At 44.4% G+C, this 20,620-nt stretch overlaps 1 protein-coding gene across 2 annotated transcripts in view; it reads right to left on the bottom strand.

Moving 5' to 3' along the window:
• Positions 1-19,546, bottom strand: part of zeb2b (zinc finger E-box binding homeobox 2b) — a 76,601-nt gene extending 57,055 nt beyond the window's left edge. The window contains exons 1-2 of one of the 2 annotated variants that reach the window (XM_080833975.1): positions 19,405-19,546; positions 17,435-17,578 (exon numbers count right to left, since the gene is read on the bottom strand). In XM_080833975.1, the coding sequence (XP_080690101.1) occupies positions 17,435-17,507 (73 nt within the window). In that variant the 5' untranslated portion in view covers positions 17,508-17,578; positions 19,405-19,546. The remainder of the gene's footprint in view (positions 1-17,434; positions 17,579-19,404) is intronic. The other variant, XM_080833974.1, reaches the window with a different exon arrangement.
• Between the last annotated feature and the right edge of the window lie 1,074 nt (positions 19,547-20,620).

Genomic DNA, 20,620 nt, shown 5'->3' with positions numbered 1-20,620 from the left:
GCAATAATTTAATTAGGCAGAGAAGAAAAAGCACACACACACACACGTAAACAAAACACTGCCATAATGTGCCTAGTCACAGCACTGTCACAGTACAGTCACAGCACCGTCAGAGCGGATAATAGCACCTGTCCTACTTCTCTTCGCAATCGAGGCTGACGCGTGGATCGCAGCGGCCATCGACAACGCCGATCTTTGAAATAAAATAAAATAACTTGCGAGCGATTCCTCCCTCGCCGCTCGAGCGGCCCCACTCCATCTTGTGTCGGTGCTGACGCAATCAGGCCACTCCGATGATGAACACTTCCTTAATTAACTCAGTAGATATTCAGGGGCGGGGAGGCCATCACTGTCTGGCTCGTGCTCCGCCTGAATTATCCTGAAAATCTGACCGGGGCTATCGATGGTGGCCAAGACCATAGGCGGCCCGACGGGGGCTCAATAAAAATAAGAGGTGTTCAGAAACTTTCCCCCAGGAAGCAAGGGGCAGGGGTTGGAATAAAGGAGCAAGGGAATGGAGAGAGAAAGAGAGAGAGTGGGGATGAAAAAGAAATGGGATGACAGGGAGCTCACTGTTTGTACAACTGGGCGAGCCAGCACGGCTAATGACGCCACGCGTTACCTCACGACTTCGAAAGGCCCTCACAGTCGACAGGCTCTTTGTAAAAAAAAAGCCCCATGTGTCAAAATAGCTGCCGTTACCGCTCCTGACGCGCAGGGATCCAGACTCTCTGTGAAGGAGGGGGAAGAGGGAGAGAGAGAGTGAGGGAGGGAGGGAGGGAGGGAAGAAGAGAGAGAGAGAGTGAGGGAGGGAGGGAGGGAGAGAGATGAAGGGGAGCGAGTGGGTTGTGGCGGGTCTGCAAGGAGGAGGGGAGTGTGTGTGTGCGTGTGTGTGTTGAGGTGTAGGGGGTATGGGGGGGGGGCTAACTGAGCAAATCGGTAGCATTCAGGCTTCCTCTGTGTTTTGTAAACATGTTCACCTGCATGCTGGGGCGGGGGCTGAGTGGACAACATGGCAATCGTGCCTCCGTGCAGCCTCCGCTGCGCCCCTTTATAAATTACCTCATCAGTGACTGAAATTAACACCGATTCTTGCAGGCAATTTCTCAATTTCCAATGCTAATTACGTTTTTCTCTTTACTTTTGAATTCTGTACCACCTGTTTGGGGGGAAGACATCTTAGGCAGGGCAGACGCATTTAATCACAATTTTAATTAACCGCCCTGTAGACGTGGAAAAGAAGCAATTATAATGCAGATGAATGATGATTTTCCCACATTAAATTGTTTTGTTTCTTCGTTATGTTGATTGCATAAATACAGGCAGAGGACAATTTTTATCTACTGTAATTTTCTAATTGTTTAGGAGTCTCGGAAAAAAAATACCGGATTGCATGATTTGGTCTGTTTACAAATTGTTTAATTTTGTTAACCCAGTGATTGCCAGCACCCCCCACCCCGCCCCCCCCCCCCCCCCCCCCCGACCCCCCACCCACCTACACACACACACACACACACACACACACACACACACACAACCGCATCTGTGTTCCAACCATATCTCCCTAAACACTGCCAAGACAATGACAGCAGACAAGCCCTTTACATGAATCTAACCTCTATCAGTCACTCTGCAAATTGTAGAATCTCTTTGTGCCCATCTGTAATAACCAATACCGTAATGGCATCTCTCTCCCTTTCCGTGTCTCTCTCTCTCTCTCGCTCTCTCTCTCTCTCTCTCTCTCCCTTGCTCTCTCCCTCTGTCTTGACCTTAAGTAACTATTTAACAAAATGAAAGTCACTATCTCCTAACTCCCCTTTTACAATTCAAGCATACCAGTGGCAAATAAAAGCGCAGATGGCCAGAACAGGAGCAGGGCCATCATTTTTACAGGCTCGTGAAAATATCATTGGATTTGAAGAAGACTCCTCTGTCCGTGTCCTACAAGACTTTTAAAAAGCCTTTTTTTTTCTCCCCACTCTCTCCTCCCCTTGTTCGGGGGCCTTGATTAATGCCACAGAGCCTTCCAACGCAGACAGAATATAAGCCCTTGCAAATACTCTCACGCCACTCATTGTCCCTGAAGCTTCCTGTGCACTTTTTACATGTGTCATGAACAGCAGAAATAGACCACTTATGGGCTACGCCAAAAAAAAAAAAACAAGGCCCAGAGACATGAGGGAAAGCTTCCAAAGCACAAAAATTTCACCTCCTGTAGAAGATGCAGATTGCAGGCATTTGTTACTAAATATGAGGGAAAAAATCAGAGAGAGACCCTGCCATTGCAAAAAAAAAGAGAGAGAGAAGGGAAGAACAGAGACAGAGAGGACGCTGCTGTGTCTGAGCATGGTGGGATTAATATAGTGAGGGGCCAGAGAGCAGCTCCAGTGTTTGATGGGGAAACACGCTACCTGGCTGCCCTCGAATAAGGGCTTTCTCTGCGGTGCTCGCGCCCTGGCCGGACAGGCATTCCTCAGAGCTGGACGACCCTCCCTATGGCTACCTCTGCCTCTCCAGCCTCTGCTGCCTCAGTGGCTAATCGCACTGCAAACACTTCTGGAGGCTCTGAAAGGAGGCTGCCCGGGGGTGGGTGGGTGATGGTTGTCGGGGAGGGGAGGGGAGGGGGTGGGGGGGTGGGGGCTCACAGAGAGAGGCCTCCAGGTTGCAGAGTGAGACGACCCCATCCCCCTCCAACCTCCAACACCACACCACACCACAGCACACCGCATCACCCATCCCCTCACCCCACCCCACCCCACCTCACCACTACCACAAATGAACTTGTTGATGTCCTTGTGCTTGTCAGAAAGTGGACAAAAACCTTTTACCTCTTACTTCGAAAAGAAACATCATTCAGGGTTTTTTTTGCCTTTCGCTTAAAAAAGAATGATCTACAACTATACTCTGCCAAAGATGAAAATCTGATCTGAATCTGGGAATAAAAGTAGTTTAGAGAAATCCCAAAATAACAAAATAAATACAACCCACACATGTCACACCAAACATGAAGATAATGTAATAAAATAAATAAACCCATTTTTCCCTCCTCGTCTGTCTTACTCCATTCTCTCAAGAGATTTACAGGAGAATTTGTATGTACATATGGTTTTGAAGGCAAGAGAGCACCTTCTCTGAATCCTAGCTGTGATGGGTGGAAATAAACAGAGCATTAAATCCTGAAAAACTGTGACAAGGCCAATATGCACTCAGACAATACCGGGCCGGCATCTCCATCTCTTTGTTCCCGGCTTAACAAAACTCTGCCGTCACACCACTTTACCTCAATGCCGCCTGTCGAATGGGCATCAACCCATCAGGCCTGCCCTGTCACATGTAAAGCTGAGAGAGGGAGAGAGAGGGGAGAGAGAGGGGAGAGAGGGGAGAGAGGGAGAGAGAGGGGAGAGAGGGAGACAGGGAGAGAGGGAGACAGGGAGCGGACGGGAGGGGTAGAGGGGCAGAGAGAGTGAGAGAGAAAGACAGAGGGAGTCTTTGAGAAAGGGAGGGGTAAGGAAGAGACAGAGAGAGAGATCTGAAAGTGTCACAGGGCTGTGACACAGGGCGGTGTCTGGCTCTGTTGCAAGCTAATACTTTTTTAATGCGTGTGTGCATGTTAAAAGGTGCAAAAGGAATGAAACAAAGCCTATAGAAAACATTAATGAGCACCTCCCCTTGAGCTTCTGAATAATACATAAATATATATATAAATGTATTTATAAAAAGATATATATAATAAGAAACTCCAGTGCTCTCTCTCAACTTCCCTCTTGGGGGATTCCAGTGTTTTACAATAAAATTTTTAGACGGCTTTGTAGTGCAGCACCGACAGAATTGGAGCACCAGATTCACCAAAGTTTCATCACATGCGGCCTCATCTCCGTTTCTATTAGTGGCATTACAGACGAAACAGAGGGCTGGAAATAACAGAGGCTCATTCATGTCAGCTGTAACCTTTTCACGTTTTATTTACCCTACCCTGGGTGATGTGAACGCGCTGTTTTTACATGTGCAGGGCTAAAAGGGCCTTCAATCCTGTTGGTTAAAGACTGGAAGCCACAGAGAAGCTGATGGGTGCTTGGTATTAAGTGTTTGTGTGTGTGTGTGTGTGTGTGTGTGTGTGTGTGTGTGTGTGTGTGTGTGTGTGTGTGTGTGTGTGTGTGTGTGTGTGCTTGCTCTGAAAGGCGGACGCTCAATATCCATTGCTGCAGTTGCTGAGTGGTTTTGATCAGGCGCTATATCATCCCTTGCACTGTACCAGTTCTGTCCTGTCAATACCTCAAACAAACAGGCTGACCCCCCCCCCACACACACACACACCTCCCCCAACACACACACACACACACACACACACACACTCTCTCGGCCTAACTGCTCTAATACTCCTGACAACCTACAACACAACACATAATGGCAAAGATCTGACCAGAGAAACGCAGAGCGTGAGGAAGAAAGGGATCCAATAAGAGGGGGAAGAGAAGAAGGAGAAGAAGAAGAAGAAGGGGGAAAAAAAGCCCACTGTCATGGCCGTCCTCTTAACTTTGCGCCTATTACCCCAGTGACCCGGGTGGCTGGGGGCCCCTCGCGCGTTGCCACGGCGGCCGGGGGAAGCTTTGTCTCGCCCTCACCCTCCCGCCCTGACACTGTCAGTTGGCTGCCTGTGCGGCGCGGCGCAGTGCTCAGCACAGCTCTGCCTGCCTGCCCGCCTGCCTGCCTGCCTGCCTGCCTGTCTCCCTCTCCCGGGTCCCTAGCCTGTCAGGTTCTGGCCTGCCAATTTCAACTTGAAGCTTGACTGGGTTGATTTGATGCAAATACCTCCAGGGAGAATCCTGAAACTGATGAACAGTTATGTCAAGTCGATTTTGCACCGCTGGGAAAAGGTAACCTCTGCGTTGGAAGGGAGAAAAAAAACTACACACACACATACACATACATGTGTACACGCACACACACATATATGAACACACAAACACACACACACATCCACACATACAGCAAGGTTAAAGAGACAGGGAGGCTTTTGCAGGAGTAATAATGCCAGCCCCCTCAGTCTCCCTCTTCCCCTACACACACACACACACACACACACACACACACACACACACACACACGACTCTGCTTACCGCCCCTCTGAAATTGTAACTGTCAGTGGAAGTACTAATTGCAGATGTGCCAGGCTGCCATTATAATAAAATCAGAGGCAATGCGGACATTAAGTGTGGCTGGCTCATTTGCGAGCCTGCTGAAAAGGTAGCATAAATGAATATTTCATTACTTTAATTACTAAGGAATACTCCTTTCCGCCAGTCAGGGGATGAGTGTTGCTGTAACTAATTATGAAAAATAATAACATTAGAGATTCCGTGATTGCCAGTTTATAAGGAGGCTCTGGGTGCTGGAGTACAAAAATCCCAGTGAACGCTGTCTCTCAAACATGAGCAGCAGAGGAAGAGGTGGGCAAGTCTTCGTTTGTGTGTGAGTGTGTGTGTGTGTGTGTTTGTGCCTGTGTGTGTACCTGTCATTTGAATAAAAACGGCCAGTCATTGAAGAGGACTTTCCCCACCTACATGTTTCTTAACAAAGCAGTCATGCATCCAGGTGCCTCAAGCATGACGTGCAATTTGATTAATCCTTAATTCACAAGGCTAAGTACCTGTGATGCTTAAGCTTTAGCAACACACACACACACACACTAATGCTTCTAGTCATACATCATGCTATACGCCGTTTCTTTAAGTTGTTCTCGCCTCTTTGCTCCTTGTCACCTTCAGCCGCCACTGCCTGCATGCGTTATTTCGCCACAACGCACAACTGTTTTGGGTAAGACGCACACTCTTTTAGGCAGTTTGTGGGGCTTTTGAGTCCTCAAACAGCCCCTATCTAAGACTAGGGAGTAGGAAAAGAGAGAGTATCCTACGAAGAGCAGCCATTTTTTTATGGCTACACTAATTGTAATACCCCTAAGAAGTAAGAATAACAAAGTGATAGTGAGTTTATCTCAGGAATGTTGGAACAAGACGTGGGAGCTGATAAGAAGACTACTTCCCCTCTTTGGAGGACTGGGAGGACCAGTAATTAGTGTGTGTGTGTGTGTGTGTGTGTGTGTGTGTGTGTGTGTGTGTGTTTGGTGTGTGTGTGTGTGTGTGTGTGTGTGTGTGTGTGTGTGTGTGTGTGTGTGTGTCTGTGTGTGGGGGGAGTGATGGGCGCCTGGTCAGAGACGGAGGCCTAAACAATGCAGGTAGAGGAGCTGAGAGAAACAAAAAGAGAGGGAGAGAGAGAGAGGGAGGGAGGAAGAGATAGAGGGAAAGAGAGAGAGAGAGGAGAGAAAGCCTTCCCAGGCGCCAGGGCTCCGTGTCCGCCCGTCTGGGAAAGGCTGCGGACAGGCTGTCCGAGTGATTATCCCCCCGCTACCTGAGGAGGTGTCTGTTTGACATTTGTGTTTGACAGCGGCGGGACAAGGGCCGTTCAGTTGGGCTCCATCTCCAGTCAGAAGCGATTAGTGCCAGGGCCTTACCTTCGCACACCGACACGGCCCCGCGACAAGCTTGCGCTCGCGCTCACACTCTGTCCTTACACGTGTCCTGCTCTAGACGTGACAACTGAGCAAGGGGAGACGAAAAGGTTGTCTCTTTTTTTTTGTTTTTTTTTTCCCTCCCCCACCCCCTGTCTATTTCTCCTTGACACTCTTTCACCTCAGGTTGAGTGCATGTTTGAATAACAGGGCAAACGCAATTTCAACCATTTCCCCTCTCTCTCTCTCTCTCTCTCTCTCTCTCTCTCTCCCTCTACGCCCTCCCCCTCTCTTTCTCTGTGCTAATGCTTAGTTAAGAGACCATTTGATCTCTGACATGCTGAAAGTATTCAAAGAGTCTGTAGTATGCAGAAAGCAAATGTCACACTCCGCATCTCAGTCCACAATATGAATACAAAAACAAATTTAAATTAACATCGAATTCTTGAGGGGCAATTTCAAATTGTAGCAATAGTGTGGGAATGACAGCTAGCTCAATAGAGAGAAAAAGATATAGGGTTGTAGTGACTGGCATATACAATTAGCAGACATGCCTGACAAGAGCACGAGCACTAGGAGGCCTTCAATCACACCTGAAAGAGACCTAGATTTCCTGATGTCATGATACCTTAATCTGACGATCTGTTATTGATTGTTCCATGTGTCCGTGACCTTGCCAGAAGTGATCTTCCACCCGACAATCAAACATACATCAAAGTGTGTGTGTGTGTGTGTGTGTGTGCACCTGTCTGTCTGTCTGTGTGTGTGTGTGCGTGCGTGTGTGTGTGTGTGTGTGTGTGTGTGTGTGTGTGTGTGTCTGTGTGTGTGTTTCTGTGTGCACCTGTCTGTCTGTCTGTGTGTGTATGTGTGTGTGAGTGGGGCTGTGGTGTGGACTCGCTGAAATGAGCACAGAGACATCAGACACTAAATTTGAGCATAGCTTTCAGCACCATTTTTTTTTGTATGTAGGTGACAACTTTGCACATGCAGTGAAAATAAGCAAGGAGGTGTACTGGAACATTCACACCAATACAGAGAGCACACACATCTCTCAGTACACAGATGCAATTAGCAACACGACCAGCTCATAAGAGAGCTAGATAATGACAGAAAAAAAGCACAAGTGGGGGGCTGATAACTGTCTTAACTGCGTACAGGTTTGAAGAAATACCCCTTCACTACCAACACCCAGCACACACTCACACACACATACACACACACACACACACACACACACACACAAATAATCACACACATGACCCTTTCATAACACTTTTTAAACGTGGCTTATATTAGTGCACATACAAAACATACACACACACACACACACACACACACACACACACACACACACACACACACCGTTGACTTTGGGGAGAGAATCTGGTGGCAAATGTCACACAAGCACACTGAGTGTCTACTCAAGAGGGAAATACACACATGACAAGACAAACACATTCCCAATCACCTTGAAAAGATGTGCACAAGTTGGGGGCTGATAACTGTCTTAACTGCGTACAGGTTTGAAAAAATACCCCTTCACCACCAACACCCAGCACACACTCACACACACATACACACACACACACACACACACACACACACACACACACACACAAATAATCACACACATGACCCTTTCATAACACTTTTTAAACGTGGCTTATATTAGTGCACATACAAAACATACACACACACACACACACACACACACACACACACACACCGTTGACTTTGGGGAGAGAATCTGGTGGCAAATGTCACACAAGCACACTGAGTGTCTACTCAAGAGGGAAATACACACATGACAAGACAAACACATTCCCAATCACCTTGAAAAGATGCAGGATTGAAATTGTGTGTGTGTGTTCTTTTTTTTTCTACCACTTCTCAGTTTCTACTGAAGCACAAAATGTGGCAGGATAGCACTTGGGGCTTCTCAGCTGTTCATCCCTGCGAGGTGCTGGGGAGGGTATGTATGCGGTGGAAGAAATATATAATCAAACCATCAGATATCGTCCGCAAATGCAAATGTATACATCACAAACCTGACAGTCTCCTGCTCTGTAGAATAAAGGGAAATAAAAGCGTTTGCACCTGTGTCGCCGAGCGGTGGAGACTCACACACCAAGTGTGACGTGCAAATCAAACGCAAAAAGGAGGGAAAAAAAAAAGTTGATACTTGTGGATCCGACAGTTCCCGAGCGCGCTGGGCATTTACAAACAACTGGCTGCGTGCAAGGAGTTGGGAGACACACCGCAGGAAATAAACTCCTTTGCATTTGAGCGAGGGGGAGACGGAAATGAGCCCTGATGTCTCTCTCTCAAAAGATGATTTCTTTTTTTTTAGCTGGATGCATAAAATATCCTGGCTTTGCTCTGCAAGGTACGCAGATGAATGAAAAGCCCAAACGCATTCAATTATTTGCCAGTCCAATGATGTTTCAATTTCTGTGTTTGCTCTTCAGGAGATTGGAAAAAAAACTTGGGGTGGGGGGGGATAGAATAAGAACAGGCAGATGTGGAGTTGAAGGAACAAGAAGGGAACATTATGAACGAGAAAATTAAGGATGTCAATTACAGTAGAAGAAGAAGGAGAAGAAAAAGAAGAAGAAGAAGAAGAAGCCAGAGGAGGTGAAGAGGATAAAAACAAACACAGTGGCAGCATGATGCCGGGGGCGTGAGTTGCTCTGGTCAGGAGGCCTGTGACAGTGTGTGTGTGAGTGTGTGTGTGTGTGTGTGTGTGTGTGTGTGTGTGTGTGTGTGTGTGTGTGTGTGTGTGTGTGTGTGTGTGTGTGTGTGTGTGTGTGTGTGTGTGTGTGTGTGTGTGTGTGTGTGTGTGTGACAGTGTGCAGGCATAAATCACCTTGCAGGGGGAAAAAGATATGAACTGTCAAAGCACGCGGCCGGAGTGACAGAGGGGCTTAGGGGGTGAGCCGTGGCGTAACCATGCCGCAAACACCTTTAATTCTGTCACTACTTCTCCATCACTCAAGCACCTCATGCCCAATCACCTCACAGACGCCAACCACGGCTACTGACAACCAACATATCGGCCTACATACTCTTACACAAAACAAACGTGCACACACACTTATAGAAATACGCACACACCTAGAGGGAACACACATACATACACACACACACACACACTCGCTCACACAAGTGTGTGTTCTGGAGATGGAGCTAAAGCTGAGCAGTGGCATGTACATTAAAAGCACCTGGGTGGCAGTGGGGGAGCCCTGCTGTAATTTGATCAGTATTTCAAACGTCTGAGACGTACCCGAGCATTCGCAGCAACAGATTCCCTCCTGCTTTACGCCTTCATTTTACCCTTCCTGCTAGTTTTTATTCCCTCTATCTTGTTTTTTTTTGGTATGATGACGGAAGAGCTCTGTGCATGTGTGTGTGTGTGTGCGTGTGTTTGTGTGTGTGTGTGTGTGCTAGGCCCGAAGGGGCGGTGGACAGCCAGACCTCTTGGTGAATCATGCGTTTTCGTTAGTCACTGATGACGCAAGAAGTGTCCGCACCCCTAGTGGCTTTCTCTGGTCGTCCACGGCGACAGATGTCAGGAGAGGAGCGGACGCAGAGCGCCGGGCACGAGCGACGGCACAGGCCACCAGGAAGAGCCAGACACACCACTGATTATAAACACTGACCACTGAACAACACGTCTGCCGTTTCCCTGTGTCCCTGTGTCCCTGAGTCGTGATGCTCTCTGGAAGTGCACAGACTGAATATAGGCCATTTTGACAAAGTGATACAATGCCACATACACTGACATATGGTCGGATACTTTATCCAATGCAAGCATCCGGGGCAATTGTTTTTTCTCTTTAAATGCATATTCATCAACTTTTCCACTGAGGGAAGGGCAGAGAGGAGGTTGTGCAAGACTCCAACAGAGAGACAAAAATCATTCACTAAAGTACGCGGCCAAGGAAACAAACCCCTAGAGAGAAAAAGAGAGAGAGAGAGACAGAGAAAAAGACAGAAAGCGAGAAAGAGAGGAAGAGAGGCAGAGAGAGAACGACAGCAAGAGAGCGAAAGTCCACAAAGAGTTAACCAGTTTCCTGGCATAGAGGCATGGGTTAATATCACGCCTGCCTAGTAAAGCATTATCCCTGCACCGCTCGGAACAAAAGGCTCCTTTTGCAAACAGACTCCTACTTTTCCCAGTGTCCAAAGGTGTTTGCTGAAGTAAAGCTGCCTAAATCCTGGCCTGCTTGGGGGGTGGGGGAACGAACGTGTGCAGATAATCCTTTTTTTCTTAACAAAAAAGTTCTGGGGGGGAGAAAACCTGGAATTCATATCACATGATACGTTTCAAGTTGTAGCATCCCGTATTATTAAAGAGGTACGACGGATTCGCATATGTGATCAGAGAGGGAGAGATTGAAAGAAGCGGAAGGCAACTGGTGCGATGAAGTCATCCAGCCAAATTATTGTGTTTATTTATTCTATTTTTGATTTTTTTTAAAGTGCATCTCTGGTTTTTATACCGCCTGTGTCTCAAACACATTGTGGGAAACAATGTGCATTTCAGAGACGCAGATGATTAAAAAAGACGGTATAATATTTCATATATTTATATGAATCACTCACACATATACTTGTGGCATGCATATAATTTATGAGCTGCCCTTGTGAAGTCGGTGGGCACACACACATCACCAGGCTAAAAATGATTTGATGGATAGCATGTACGCTAATACGGAGTTCCCAACTCCCACTGCCAAGCATGCAGGTTAAAAGAACAAAACAAAAAAACCATTGTGTATGCACACACCTGCTCCTACCTATTATAGGCTTCTTAAAAGTACAACCTGATCTCTCACAGACACTTTTTTTTTTCTTAAGTGTTAGAGTGAGTTGCCACGAATAGCTCCGCCATGCCATCTTGTAACACTATCTGGCTGTCAAGAGGGCCAAGCCGGAGCTATATAAGGCTTGTAACCAGGGGAGGCCTTACAAACAGCCACAAACACCTAAGTTATTTTGCTCACCCACCCACCCTTTTTTTTTTTTTTTTACTCCATTCTTGCTCTTCTTTTCTCCCCCTTTTCATCTCGGGCTTTCTGATGGTGAATGCAAATGTACCCTGCCGGCGCTGAAAGGGCTGAATTGTGATTAAGAAGAAGAAGAGCTTCCTTCTTTGTTCCCCCCTCAGGGGATGTTTACTGGGAGAGACACGGCGGATCAGATATGAAAGGCATTCAGGTCAGCATTGATGTAAGCGAAAGTGAAATCATACCTAAGGCATTCCAAAGACCGTGGTGTCAGGGGTTCAGCCAGCGCTGCCTCTTCTGTGTGTGTTCTTCCCGTTAGGCGAAAATATCTTCACAGGCAGGGCAAAAAAAAAAAAAAAGTATATATATATATAAATATATATACACGTAAATATATATATACATAAATATATATATATATATATATATATATATATATATATATATATATATATATATATATATATATATGTGTACATAGAAAAAAATATATAGAAAAATATGTTACGGGGAAAAAATTGCTTGTAAAAAAAATTAGGGAGGTGAAAGAAAACAGGTTGAAAAAGGAAAGGGGAAAGAACAGGAGGGGAGGAGTGGAGGAGGGGGACTTTGAACTAGCAGTGACAAGGAGAGGAGGTGCACATTAATTTCACATTATGACATGTTGTGTTACAAGATAATCTGTGCACACTGAGTGCTCCAGTGTGGCCATAGGGATGCAGCCTGCGACACGCAGAACAGCTCCAGCACACTGCCTGTTCTCCAGAGCACAGGTAGAACACTGGGGCGCTTTTTTCTGTTTGTTTGCTTTTTTGGGGTTTGGAACGAGGCCCGTGTGCTTCTTAGGGCTTTTCTCTTTTCTCAGTTTCCAACGAGCGAGTAATTTCAGCAGGCTTTTCAGTGTGTTATGCACATTTGCAAGTCCAGTGCCTGTGCGCTCAAGGCTCTCAAGCACACTAAGTCCTCCCTCTTTCAGAGGCTCTCTTCCTGCTCCCCACATGTTAATTTGAGGCCATGTCATTATATCGGCTTCTTATCTCTGCCAGAAATCTGATTGGTTGTGCTGTCACTGCCTCTCACTCCCTTCACTTTTTTCTCGATGGCAGATTTTTTCTTTTCTCTCCCACAAAATAGCGTACTTGTACTAAATTGATACTTTTGATTGGGAAACAATGCTGTTATGCATATATTGCTGTTGAAATAGATGTGTGTAAAAAAGAAACTGAATGGAGATGTTTGAATATTAGAAGATGTGGAATTCTGAGACTGAAGATACCTGCTGATAAATAAGGCGGACAAGGAACTCTTGGAAAGGAAGACAAAATTGTCCTTAAAACAGGTGAGTGTTCCCCAACAGAAAATACACTTGTAGCCTTCATTTAATCCAAAGCGGTGCAATATTATCACACCAGGAAACAACCTAGACGGATCAGTGGAGAGACAGCGATCAAACCAGTATTGTATGTAGACACACTGGGCTGTCATCTCCACTGTACACACCGAAAAATAAATGGATGCAAAATTTCGACATAAAAAAGCCATTTCACATCATAAAAAATGTCATCGCTCGTCTAATGGCAACACAGCCCTGTAATAGATTTTCAAAAATGCTGTTTGCTCCAAGAACCCCTACACTGGCATTTCCACAAGTCTGCCATCCTGTCCGACTGAGATTGTGTGTTTCTGGCACGATATATCAGCAGTAATTATTTCACTTGCTTAAACAAAATAATCCTTTCCTAAACACCGATGCACGGCAGGGGGAAGAAAAAAAAACCTCCCTTTCCATTTCTGCCCAAGTGAAAAAGCCATCAGAAAAGGTGTCTGCTTCGCCTCCACAGACAATTGAGCCCTTACAGAGATGGCACTGTGAATGGTACAGTGGACACCCCTGCAACACTGGGCGTTATAAACATGTAAATGCATCGCATTACCACTGACAATCATGTGTCTGACAGCACTGCAAAAACCTGCACTGTCCCTCCGCTAGTCACAGCGACAACACTGCTGCCTGCCTTTGGGGAGGCTGGGGTGGGGTGGGGGGGGGGGGGGGTCAAGGGGGTTTGGGATAAAAATGGGAGGGGGGGGGGGGGGGGCACCTTTAAAGCGAGTAAGTGATAGAGATGGACAAAATGTTTGGACTGGAAGAAATCTTCCATTGTTAGGGGCTGAAAGCAAGGCTTCTGCAAAAGAATTAGTAGCCCACCCCTTCCCACCCCACTCTACCCCCATCCGCTTCCTACCTTAAGCATGAACGCGGAGGGCTTTTTATTAATCAAACAGTGAGCATTGTATAAAACGCTTGGAGCCAAAGAGAGGCTGTCTTTTTTTTTTCCTACCTTAAATTATGTAATCAATATATTCTGGAGGGAGCATCTATTATTGAATGGCTTTGTGCTGATTGAAAATGAATAGGTCCTTCCTTGTGTTTCAAGAAATGTGTACCAAAAAAAAAAGGCGAGCATTGAAAGTTTACGGCACTCACACACAGCTCATCAACTTAGACTGTACGAATTCAGATGACTGGAGGGTAGTTATAGGAAGAGCTGTCTGCACTGTTTGTCTGGTAGAGAGGGCCCAGGGCACGAAGAAGCTGATTAAATCATGGTCAAGTTGCTCCCAAATAACTACACATGAATCCAACAAACCAAGCATCCACAAATGATGGTATACACTCCAGACAAACACACGTCAGTATGGAATAGTTTCCTGACATTCACAGCACACACTAGGATTCAAACAATCTAAACAGGGGAAAACGAATCAAATCCCACGTTGTGTTTCTTTCATACACAATCATTAAAATACAGAGAAAGACAGCCACCCCAGAATAGAAAAGCACGCTTTCTCAAGCTTTGCTTGACTTAAAATCTTGAGAGGACAAGCCTTCCAGAGGACTGCAACAGCTGTACTTACAAACAGCCAAGCCAACCCCCCCACCCCCTCACATCCATCCACACACACACACACACACACACACACACAGCTGGAACAGCCTTGCAACACCTGGAGGGCCAGAAAATTACAACAAAACTACACAGGCGCCATAAGCTTAGCTCGGAACCACACGGTGACCTTTTGCTTGTGCACAGGATGGGACCTAGGTCATCTAGTCCAGGGAAAAGGCATATCAAGTACATCATAAAAGGCGGACTAGAACTCTGATCTCTTTGCAGTTCAAACAGCTGTGTTATCACTGATTGCCACACATATAAACAAATCGTACAGGGGCAAAAAAAAAAAAAAAAAGGGAAAAAGTCGTCACACTGTCGATGGAGGATCATTTTGTCTGACACCGACATCAGTGTCCTTACACTGCTAGTAAAATATGCATAGGCTGATATGATAAGTAGGAGTTGGATGGATAGGTGGGAAAATCTATTCTTGGTATTAACAGTTAAACTTGACTAAGACTCAAACTATCCCAGCGTATTTTTTCACCCTTTTTATATTATTCAAATATGTGTACTGTAAGGCAGCGTGTATAATAGTGATGGTATGCGGTGACTGAGTGATGCCCTGAAATATTTATGAAGCCTGAGATGTCACACAAACAAACTGTCAACGTACCTCGACATACTGAATACTATACTAGTCACTGAGGTCATAAACTAGAGCCTACCAACAACGTACACAGAGATGCATGTAGATACACATAAAGTCGATACGCATGTCCCCTCAACATGTTTACTGACACAATACAATTCAGACACCAGCACAACATTATTTCCACTAAATCTACAAAAAAAAGCAGTGCATCTGACATAGACATTTTTATTTCTGTGAAACAGTTACCTTTTTAAATTACTGTCTCCCCTGTTTTCCGGTCCCCGTTTTAGATTTTCAGTATTTATATCCAGTTAGTGGACACTTTTATTCAATTCAAGGAATCTCAGTATCACTGCGATAAGCATCATCTTAGGTAGTGTTATCGGCCAAGACACAACCTCTTCTCAGCCATCTTTTCATGAACCCAGTGGAGAAAAAATACCCACTCAGCTCAGATAAAACCAAAGCAATCCCAAAGGGGTAGCTATTGGAGGCATCGTATGACATGAGGGGGGGAAATAACAAAGTAACAGGAGGGGGGGTCACTCCATGTTTTAAGTCCCAGTTATAATAGGAGTTACAATAGCATTTTACTCATATTTATAATATATATATTAAGACCATTTAGGGGGTAGTGATATGAATTGCCACAGTGATGTTCACAGGAATTATTTTTTGTTCTGCTTTGTGTTTGGCATATTGCGTAAATATGGGTGTTGGATTTAAACACATTTTGTACTGAGTGGTTTCTGACCCTCGACAGACAAAAAAAAAACCTTCAGTGAGGAGTGAGTTTACAGAAACAGAATGCCTGCTTGTTTCAGCGACAGCTGTGAATAGCGGGTTAAAAATCTCCAGCAAACATCCGAGCGCTTGTTTACTGTATTTCTTCCTCTCAAAAGCCATGCTTTGCCCAGTGAACACGGGCTGCCTTGCTGCAACCTTTTGTTGGGCAGGGAGTACCGGCGTGTTTGAAGCTACTTGTATGCAGAGAAGACCCTCAACTACTAACATTGATTTTAGAAATCAATACGCGACATTAATAATAATAAAAAAAATAGAGCCAAAACATAAAACGAGGACACGATTGTGACATTTCAAATCGTGAATGGGGGAAACAGGGTAGCTACATTTCACAGACAAATGAATGCGTCTTTATTCTACTTAATCCCCGTGAAACAACGGAATTAACACTATAACATACAAATACCAAAATACCACTCCCTAAGCTCAACAAACCAAAAGCAACCGTAGCCTACATTGTCGCACATTTGAGATATGCAGAGTACTTTCTTAGGGCAGCGATAGTTTTATCAGAGTTGCAAGAATTGACTTCAAAACTAGGCAAAAGAGAAGCCTGAAACTACATTTCATCAAAGCTATTCATTTCCCCAAAGCAATCAATAAACCATCCACAAAAATGGTCGGCGAATAATAAGATAAAAAGAAGTTATAAAATAATTATACCTCTTTTGTTAAATTTCTCCAACTCACATAGCAACAGTATCCATCAGTGGTTTAGTAACCACGACACAGAGTTCATTTGTGTGTGACAGTGTGTGTGTTTGTTCTTTTACAACTCAACGCAAATAGACCACAAATTGTGTTATCGCAATTACACTTGTGTGGCATACCCTGTCCTAGGACACCAGCCGTGGAAGCTACTGGTCATCTCTGATCAGTAGGAATACAACTACTGTTCATCTACAAGTAAGCTACCACAACAAACTAGTACATCTATCGCGATGCTTTAGAAATGGCGCATAGACATACAATTAAATTGTTTACCAGAAGGCATGAATGAAAATAGTAACGGAGCGTTTCGCACCGTAGCGGTGATCTAGGAGAAATGTGCTACATAGACAGGACATGCAGTTTAGCTGTGACAGTCAATGGCAAGCCTAACAACCAGCTGCTGACCATTTTCCACAGGTATGACAAGAACACAAGATAAACAAACTACGCCTCAGCCAACATAACGGTCCCTGTCTAGTGGGAAATAAAGACGGCAGTACCGCTATACCAAACTTTCGAGCATTCCTCCCGTACCCACACTGCTGCCTTTTCAGTCGCTGTTCAACTGCTCTGAACTTATTTAACTTCCGTGTATACAGACCCCAATTAAACACAAATAGCCAAGCGCATAAAATTGCCATACTCTGGTCAAATGACTGTAGAACAGAGCCGCTAGTTTGCCATAGAGATCCATAAAGCACTATTTCCCACTTCCAGTCATTTATTCCCAAGGAGAGGCAAACATGCGACGCGCTAGCCCCTCGCCAAACCCTTATCCCGAAGCTCAGTGGTAACAGTCTAATTCAGCGTCACGCATTTAGTTATTCTGCAGAGGTACTTTTAAACAGTTTCTTACCGTTTTTCCGTCTTGGGTTGGCTTGTTTTCGCCTCTTACACCTGGGGCCATCCGCCATGATCAGCTGCTTCATTGATAAGACTGGATCAGATGGCAGTTCGCATGAACTCGACTCCTTGAATCAGCAGCACGCAGGCTCAATATCTAGCAACCAAGCACAGCAACAATGTGGGTACTGCGAGATCCCATTTAAATAGCAGGCGCCAATTTCAACATTACAAATTGCGTTAAGCTCACATCTACAGTGTTCTACATACCGTTAGATGATTCACTTAAACGCGCTACATGCGAGAAGGGATTTTTGCTTGAATATGCACTTGGTCATTTAATGCTAGTGACGAGGGTGGTGTAAATGCAAGCGACATAAGACAACGGGAGAGGCTAAGGGGGGAGACAGAATTGCACCTTCAGTGTGACACACAATGCCCTAGTCTGCCTATGGAAGGAAGGCTGTCTTAAAACTGTGAACTTAAATATGACCCTGCAGTTGAGTCTATACATATTTAAAACTGAATTTAAAACATTTCTTTAGTAATGGTATCACAGACGTGAGAACTGTGTGTTTGTTTGCAGTGATAACTAAAACAGTTAACTATTGCTCTCGTTATCTGTTCTGACAGTTCTGCATCCGTATAAATAAAGCTTGATTTTATTTGATTTGATTAATATTATATTTTTATTAGGGAAATTTATATTAAATATGGTAGGAACTTTGCAAATATATCTATGAGTGACTGAAGAGAAAGAGTTTCCCCCTTGTTCTGATAATTTTGAGTTAGAAATAAATATTCCTAAACTGTGAGGTTTGTCCGGCAGGTCATGCATTTGCATAACAGATAGTCCACGGTTTGAAGATTTACGTAGACCACGAGATTTATATATAGCATGATGGTGTTTTTAAAATATATTTGTATTGTTACTGTTGTGTTTGTTAGAGTCATTGTTACTATACAAATAGTGGCAAGGGATTTAGAAGTCAAATTACGTGATTACTGTTTTTCTACTACATTTTACGCAGAGCATTTTAGGACAGTTTCTATTGCACAGCTTGACAAATTACATTTGCTGATTTAGCAACAACTGTTCTTTTTTTTTTTTTTTACTTTGTAACCTTACTCCAGGATTACAGCAAGAATCGCAGAGGATGCAGTGCGCACGGAAGAGTTGTGCAATGCATACCAGCGAGCCATAGGCAAACCGAGAACTTCTCATGCCTGGATATTGTCTGTGTCTAGTTCTTGTCTAGTAAATTGTGCTCGGCGCGGGCTGAAAATTAATCACGATATAAATTTCAGCGTTGAATCAGTGTTGTAAATTTAAGAGGATCTCATCACGTTGACTTGGCTTCAGTCTGTGTGATTGTATTACAATGGGAAACGAAGCGTGACTGGAAAAACAAACACGAATGCTAACAAATACCATGCAAGTTGTGGTCTTGTGAAAATTAATGAAATATAGTACAAATCTTACTGATTTTTTTCTCTGAAAAATACCGATTTGTGTCATTAACAGAGTACGCCGCTGTCAATGTGCTATGTTTTGAAACGTAACCGGTGCAGTAAATACCTACAAAGCCTAATTTTAGCCCAAATCTACAGGGACTATACTAAGAACAGCAAAAAAACATTACATTTAGGAGTAAAGTTGATATGGCTTGGCAATAATTATTTTATTGTGTATCTTGCACTACACCATAAAAATACGCTTTTTTTGTCATCTGAAATAATTTCAGTTTAATCAAATGCACCATATTAAAAGGAATCATATCCTTAAGAAAGCATTCGTTTGTAAAGTGCAGCGCACCTATGTTACCTGCGCAGGTACAGAAAAGTTAAGGCATAACGCTTTGCCGGGGAGAAACGCTTTTTTTTTTCTAAGAGAAGCGTACCGTTACTCTAACATCTAGATCGTTTACCTAGTCTTAGACCAAAAAAAGGTGAATTGTAGGCAATAAAACAAATATGACCTACCTGATTGTTTACGTTTATATCTTCTTGGTGACTTCAGTTGATGTACAACAAACAAGAGCAGTCGCGATTTGTAGAGAACGGGATCCTTGCAAAATGATAATAAGCCTTGGAAATAGTTGGAGGAAGGACCGTTATTCCTGCTGGGCAGGTTAGAACTGATCTCTTTCAGCCACTCCAGGAAACAAACCTGGGGACGGACTGACGTGTTACGCCTCTTCTAATGACATTTTTTTCTTTTTCTTTTCTGTATTACAGAGGAGAGACCCTGAAACACACGCCACCTATCTTCACGGGGAGGGATAATTGAGGAGCACCGAACGTGAGCATCTTCTGGGAAACGTGATAAGTTATTTTTCTCTCTTTCTCTCTCCCGTGATGTAATTCAACAGAAACGAGTTGGTTTGTGTTTGCCTTGCAAACAGAACAATAGTAATATTTACATTGACGTTCATAACCACACCACAAAAATAAACAATCCAGACAAAATGATTCCTTCGAAAACTACACGATGGAAACTTGAGAGGACCCCAAAACAAGGCTATATGAATATCCACTAACTTCAACTCTGAACGCTGTCAATTTAGCTGTTCCATGGCATGTTCATGGGCGTATTCATAGTGAATGCAATACCATCATGCAAGTACAGCCATCGGATGCATCTCTTTAGGCAGCAACGAGGGTTAAATAAAATGGAGACAATACGAAGAGGAATAGAAGAATAAATCACATGCACACACGTTGCACGTCATCTTAAAAGCGTAACACAGGGTTTTATTGTATACAATATGAGATGGCAGGTGTTGAATATGAGTTAATTGTAGGCGTTTTCTACACAAAGGGTGTGGTTACAAAGTTGGAGGCTACTTTGTCAGTTGGATCTTTATGGTTCTTTATGAAAGATACTCCCGAAGTATGAACTGCCACAGACATAAGTGACTTATTTGGGGGGGGGGGGGGGGGGGGGGGGTGCTTATTCTAAAACAGTAGGCGTGGCTGTTGTTGGTGGTGTTTTGTTCTATTGATTTCTTTCTTTTTTATTGTGTTTAATTTATTTACTCTGAGTGAAGCCACCGCATGCCGTCTCTCAACGTAGATGGAAAGAGAGGCTCCACCTTTGAAAGGACGTGATTGGTTATGTAAATAAACTAGTCATTCTCCTCGGGCTCTACGCTGTAATCTACTGTATGGATAATTAAATCATCAATCAAGGGGCTGG

This window comes from Sprattus sprattus (assembly GCF_963457725.1).
Source record: "Sprattus sprattus genome assembly, chromosome: 3".
In the NCBI taxonomy this organism is placed as follows: domain Eukaryota; kingdom Metazoa; phylum Chordata; class Actinopteri; order Clupeiformes; family Clupeidae; genus Sprattus; species Sprattus sprattus.
The sequence above is the reverse complement of the archived record's forward strand: the minus strand, read 5'-3'. Positions and strand labels throughout refer to the sequence as shown.